This window comes from Mytilus trossulus, unplaced genomic scaffold (assembly GCF_036588685.1).
Source record: "Mytilus trossulus isolate FHL-02 unplaced genomic scaffold, PNRI_Mtr1.1.1.hap1 h1tg000103l__unscaffolded, whole genome shotgun sequence".
Classification (NCBI taxonomy): Eukaryota; Metazoa; Mollusca; class Bivalvia; order Mytilida; family Mytilidae; genus Mytilus; species Mytilus trossulus.
The window spans coordinates 610,113-613,383 of record NW_026963296.1 but is presented as its reverse complement, the minus strand read 5'-3'; the positions used below and the strand labels follow the sequence as shown (position 1 = coordinate 613,383).

The 3,271-nt window shown below is 33.1% G+C and overlaps 1 protein-coding gene across 1 annotated transcript; it reads right to left on the bottom strand.

Moving 5' to 3' along the window:
• Positions 1-1,024: 1,024 nt before the first annotated feature.
• On the bottom strand, positions 1,025-2,569 carry LOC134699892 (PDF receptor-like). Its single transcript, XM_063561292.1, has one exon. The coding sequence runs from the start codon at positions 2,567-2,569 to the stop codon at positions 1,385-1,387; it is 1,185 nt and encodes a 394-aa protein (XP_063417362.1). The 3' UTR covers positions 1,025-1,384.
• Between the last annotated feature and the right edge of the window lie 702 nt (positions 2,570-3,271).

Sequence of the window (3,271 nt, the reverse complement as noted above, 5' to 3'; positions counted from 1 at the left end):
TTTATTGTATAGCAATATAATATTTGAAAGTAAAAATTGGTTTAAACTAAGATTTTGTCGTTGATGACGTCATGAATTTCGAAGATTTATTGCACTAGTGCAATATTAGAATTTATTGCACGCTAACTTTTGGTTACTTTCTGTGGGAAATATTATATTGCTATACAATAATATATTAGTTACATACAAGCTCGAATCCCCATATGGAATTTACTGACCCCATAAATACCGTATAATGTCACTAGCACACTATGTAACGAATTCATCTTATCGACTATCTAGTGACCAATCAAAATGGACCAATCTTTGATACAGTTAGCATTTACATGATTAAGAAACTACTTCCTATGATCCTTCAAAAACAGATGCCAACAATGACAACTTGTTAGTTTTAAATGTGGTTTTTGCGAATTTATTTCACTTTATCATCCCTTTGTTCGTTTGTTGAAACCTTTTAGATTTTTTCTCAGTACTATTTTGTTTTTCTAAAGGGACGTAACATCACTAACCGTGTATGAAATAAGCCCCCTCCTTATAACCTTATATGGAATACAAAGGGACGTAACTCCACTGCTAACCGTGAATGAAATAAGTCCCGCCTCCCAAATAACCTTATATCAAATATACACGGTTTCCACGAGGACGCTTTTAACCAATCTTATTCCTAGAAATGTATAGGAGGTAAGATAAAGTATCTTCTCATTTTAATCATATATATGGAGAACTTTTTACTGCCGCAACTTAGTTGGTGATGATCGTGTAGGCCTAACTCCTAAACCAATTTCATACTTTGAAGTGTGGCCTTCAACCTTTTTCTATACCGACTTTATAAACACACATTAATAAAGTCACATTCACAACTTCCAAATTCATTATGTTATTTCTTCAATTACAAACTATAGCAACTTAGTAATCAAAATATAATAAATAACATTCTTACGCGTATTCAAACGAGTTTTTATTTCAGTGAAATTATATCTCGACTCAGGAAATGAACTATCCTAAGACACTAATGTTTATCAATACATTTCTGTATAATATTTATGAGGTCTCAATCGTCGACATGAAAACAACCACTTGCTACTTATAAATCATTAACAATTATACAGTTGGTTTGTATATGAAGACGGGTATTCTTCTCTTGCGACAGAGTGATTGTTCTTCAAAGACATGTATATATAGACTTCTTTTGGTTTTTATGATGTTGTTTGTTTATATAAACTCATTGTTGGTACCAGGATATTAACAGTGTTACGCAAGAGGCATTTGATTTCTATGTTTTGTTGTCAGAAGTACGCTATATTCTGAGAGCACGTATCTTGCTCCTTGAAATAGCTTGAAATACTGCTACTGGTATTTACACAGATATTTCAAACAAGCTTAGTTAAATTTCGATATCATTATTGGCTGACTCTGATTTTACAAAGTCTTTTATGTTCGAATAATTACACAAAATAGCAACAAATATACCCTTTGATGATGTGAAAGTCGTCGCAAGGTATTGCACTATGGTTTTTGATTCCAAAGTATTTAGCCTAAGATATGTAGGTATGATCACAACCAAGAAACTCAGTAGCATCAAGGAAAGTAATATTCCTGTTGTTGTTAAATTATTTATGATTTTCGATTCTTGCAATAAACGTTGAGAAACTCTTTGATAGTGCCGCCATGACGACAAACTGATTAATATTATTATAGACACAAAACAAAGGATCTTTGGAACGTGTACAATCCAAATCGAGGCCAGATGCATGTGACCGTTCCAGCACGTGACCTTGTGATTCAATATTAACGTAATTGTCCATAATAAGGTTGGTAAAACAGGCAAACCCCAACCAGCGATGACGTAAGCTTTGTAACCGGAAATGCACAAAAATCCTGATTTTGCCGTCATGTAAATAAAGTGGGAATCTATAACAATCCACATAAGAATTGATATGTCCGCATACTGGTGAAACGCTGTCAAAAACTCGCAAACAACAGGCTTCTGCACTGTGGCTAAAAAGGAACGACTGATTGTCAAAAATATAGATATTTGAAAAATAAGTTTGATAATTAATTCTAACATTACGGCTGCGAATAAATGTTTGTGAATTTTTACCCTTAGTATATTATTGATATATTTTGGGAGCTTACATTTATACAGCCAAAACGATATGCACAAAGCTATTAAAGAAAGAAGAATGAAACTTATTCCAAGTATACTGGATTTCCGGATCACATTTTGCAAATCGTTTATATAATCTTTACCATATTCTTGTAATGTCGGCTTGTCAGTCAGGATGCATGACTCGTAATTTGTTTTTTCAACCACTAAACTGTTGTTAAAATCTTCCCATATGCCACTTATACTGCATTTCCGGAATACAAACATGTTGTCATTAAATCCTTGTAATGGCGGACACGGTTGTGCTATTTTTCTTCCTGGTGGCGTTGCAGGCCAGCACAGCAATCCATCATGTACCGGGTCACAGAAATACTGACTTGCATCATTATGTTTGGACGCCAGAGACAAAACAGAAGTGCAGTCAACTGAATTATAAATCAATGGCTGTGAAAAATTGTCCATGTTGACTCCCTAAATGTACCTGCAAAATATTCATAGTAATAGTTAAGATACATTTAACTGTTTAATACTGATTTTCAATGATGTTGTTTTATAATCACGAACACAACATTGCAATTATATTTGTTTTCAGTCAAAAACCTACCGTAGTAGAAAAAGTGTCGCACGATACCAAACGGACAATTAATAATTTCCAAGTCGAACTCCACATTACAAAATTTACAGGCAATTTAGAAAATTATCACAATATCAAAAGTTCTGAACTAAACATGAGTAGGTCCGGTAAGGACCGATTTTGGCCTCAAATTTCAGTTTCATCTGACGAAAGATTTTGACCACTCTTTAAACACTTAAGTGTCTATTTCATTTGAATCAATTATTTTTGTGAAAGATTTTAACTCATTTAGTCATTAAAAACGATCCGATTCAAGCTAAAATATGAAAAATCTACCAAATATGCGAAAAAATGTCACTTTTCGGATAGTTTTTGTCAAAAATGAAAGTGGCCGCATCCGTGTTCATTCTCAATCTTTATATATGTTATGTATTATTATTAAATACAACTTCCATTTCAATATTTTGGATGAACACGAATGCGGCCACTTTCGTTTTTCATGGAAACAGTCTAATATTTAACTAAAATGCTGGAATTGTGAAGATTTCAGTAATTTAGCATGATTTAATGGTGCTAGTACTCAATATATA